Source organism: Cryptococcus neoformans, chromosome 2 (assembly GCF_000149385.1).
Source record: "Cryptococcus neoformans var. neoformans B-3501A chromosome 2, whole genome shotgun sequence".
Taxonomy (NCBI): domain Eukaryota; kingdom Fungi; phylum Basidiomycota; class Tremellomycetes; order Tremellales; family Cryptococcaceae; genus Cryptococcus; species Cryptococcus deneoformans.
In genome coordinates this window covers 932,480-934,979 of record NC_009178.1, presented here as the reverse complement: position 1 = coordinate 934,979, position 2,500 = coordinate 932,480, and the positions used below count along the sequence as shown (strand labels likewise).

General features: G+C 49.9%; 1 protein-coding gene across 1 annotated transcript in view; it reads left to right on the top strand.

The window, feature by feature from the left end:
* The window catches only part of CNBB3270 (hypothetical protein), a gene marked incomplete at both ends in the record, with an annotated part of 8,831 nt that overhangs the window by 1,077 nt on the left and 5,254 nt on the right, over positions 1-2,500 (top strand). Inside the window, 5 exons of the mRNA XM_772002.1 lie at positions 1-1,467; positions 1,522-1,705; positions 1,757-2,121; positions 2,171-2,291; positions 2,344-2,500. The exon at positions 1-1,467 is cut by the window's left edge and continues 466 nt beyond it; the exon at positions 2,344-2,500 is cut by the window's right edge and continues 41 nt beyond it. Of these exons, the coding sequence (XP_777095.1) occupies positions 1-1,467; positions 1,522-1,705; positions 1,757-2,121; positions 2,171-2,291; positions 2,344-2,500 (2,294 nt within the window). The remainder of the gene's footprint in view (positions 1,468-1,521; positions 1,706-1,756; positions 2,122-2,170; positions 2,292-2,343) is intronic.

Sequence of the window (2,500 nt, the reverse complement as noted above, 5' to 3'; positions counted from 1 at the left end):
GCCCGCCACTCGTCGACAGTATTTCAGGAATTCGTGTCCGAATTTGTTTCTTATCAGGTCCTCTCCGAGAAACTTATTCCTCAGGCTGAAAAGATGCTGCTTCGATCGCCTGAAGTGGCTCTTGAGCTTTTGGCTGATCTTCTCACTTTCTGCACCCACGATATCTCTCCGCTTCTTCCCGCCAAGCTGCTCAATCCCACACTTTCTGCCTCAAAATCATCCAATGCTGATACTCGAAATAAATCACGGATTCTTTTGCGAGCTATCATTGAAAGATGCTCAGACAAGACTGTGCAAGGGAAAATTGCCAGTGAAATCATAGCTCTTCCGAAGGGCGGTAAAACGGCCAGTCCCGAACACCGAACTGTGCTTTTCAATATGCTCACCGACCTGCCCGTATCCGACGCTGTTTCACCCTCGGTAGTCGATACCCTTCCAACCCTCATTGCTAAAGAGGGCAACGAACCTGCATTCCAAACTCTCTGTTCTGCCCTCGGTCACCATCTTTTCCATACCTTTTCTTCCAACCAGTCTATGGCCGCTTCCGCTAGCCAAGCTCTTTTGAAAGAACTTGCGTCCACCAAGATCCCAACTCGCCGTGCCCTTTCAAATGCCGTCGGTCAGGCTATCTGGGAAATTGGCAGCAAGGGTCAGCAATTCTCGATGGAAGGTGAGAAGCTCATAAGCGCAATTGCCCCTGCCCTAGAGAATAATCTCAAGGCCGCTTCCGTTTGTCCTCCTGCCAATCCCACAGGTTTCCTTGAAGGCTACGTCGCCCTCGCACTTGCTCTTGGCCCTCTCAAGGGTATGCCCTCTGCGGAGAAGCTTACCTCCAGCCCGGCAATGGAAGGTATCCTTGCGACCTCACCAAAGCCGTCTTTCGTGCTTAACGACAAAGTGTACCAACGACTACCCTCATCAGAAGATAACCTTTGGCTGTTGAGGTCCCTTGAGGGCATCGTAGGTGGTTCAAGTAGCAAAATTAACACAGATGGTGCCAGGATCTCTATAGGACTGGCTTTCATCCACTTGGTCTTTGAAAGCAAGTCTAGCCCTGTCAGGCGTGGAGCTCTTGAAGTTCTGTCCAAGCTTACAAAGGCTCAGCCTCAAGTAATTGGCCGAATAGTCCGATTCGCTCTTCAGTCATGGCTTCAGGCTCAAGACGAGCGCCGCGCCGCGGCCAAACCTTCTTCTGAGGAGGAAGAGACCGTGACCAGCAAGTCTCGAGACATTGGCCGTCTTCTGTCGTCCATTTTTGTCGCCGATATTGATACCCCTAAGGATATTCTGGAGAATCTTGCTGTGGACTTTATCGTGCTCGCCCATCATCCTGAAATTAGTCCTGAAGCACAAACGAGCTGGGTCGGGTTGGTGCAAGCTCTGGGCCTTGATCCCGCTGCAGTGGCGCGAGATGCAAAGGACAGAATCTTGGTTGAATTGTGGGAAGCCGCCGGTACACCCCCTTCGGTAAGCAGTTTTTATGTGGTCTTATATTGCAAAGAGCTAATAGAAGAAATATAGGATGTGAGACTTGCAGAGGCTGCTTATCATGCGGCGACAACCCTGGCATTCATTTGTCCTTCTGTGTATGTTGATGCCTTTGTGCATCAACTTAAGGAGGACCTTAACCCCGCGTCTTTGGCTTTCATCGGGCTGGAAGAAAGAGGTATCTGGGCGACTCCCGAAGATCAGACTTTTGTTGATGGTTAGTGAGCTTTACTTCAGTATGGACATCCAATCTAACCATGTGATTCAGTATTGGCCCAAAAGAAGGACGGCGTGCCTGAAAATAAAAACCGTAAGGATTACGCCACCGAAAAGTGGGAACAAGAAGTTCGCGAATCTCTCGCCAAAAAACGCACTGCCACCGCTGGCGTTAAACATTCGAAGCAGGACCAAGCACTTATCAACGCTCAATTAGCTAAGGAATCTGCCACTAGACAGCAGATTAGGCATGTGCAGGGCGCTTTGAATAGAGGTATTGAGCTTGTGAGCGCTTTGACCAAGGCTGGAAATGTTGAGGTTGAGAGATGTGTGGGAGGAATGGCAGCGGCGTTGTTGAGTAGTGTTTTTGCTGCCGGAAGCTTCTTGGTAGATGGCAGAGCGTTCGACGTCTTCTCTGTAAGTCTCGTTCGAAACTCTTGTAGATTAGTCTCTGATTCAGTTCCAGCAACTTGGCAACCTGGCTTCTGAAAGGCTGGGTGAGACTAGGAGATTGTTGATGGCGACCATTTTGCGATTCTCTGAGTCTCCTTTCGTTCCTTCAGACTATCTGGACGAACCTCTCGGCGGTAAGTGTCTTTCTGCAGTGATTAAAAGATTTACTGACGGCACTGTCTACAGAGGTCACAACCAGGATCATGCACCAAATCCACTTTATCGCCGCACAGTCTCCCTTGGATAGTACCACCTACTCTCTCACCAGCCTATTGCTCTCCGTGGTCGTTGAGAGTGGAGGCGTTGGTGTTGAAGGCCAGAGCGATGAGGCTTTGGAGCAATT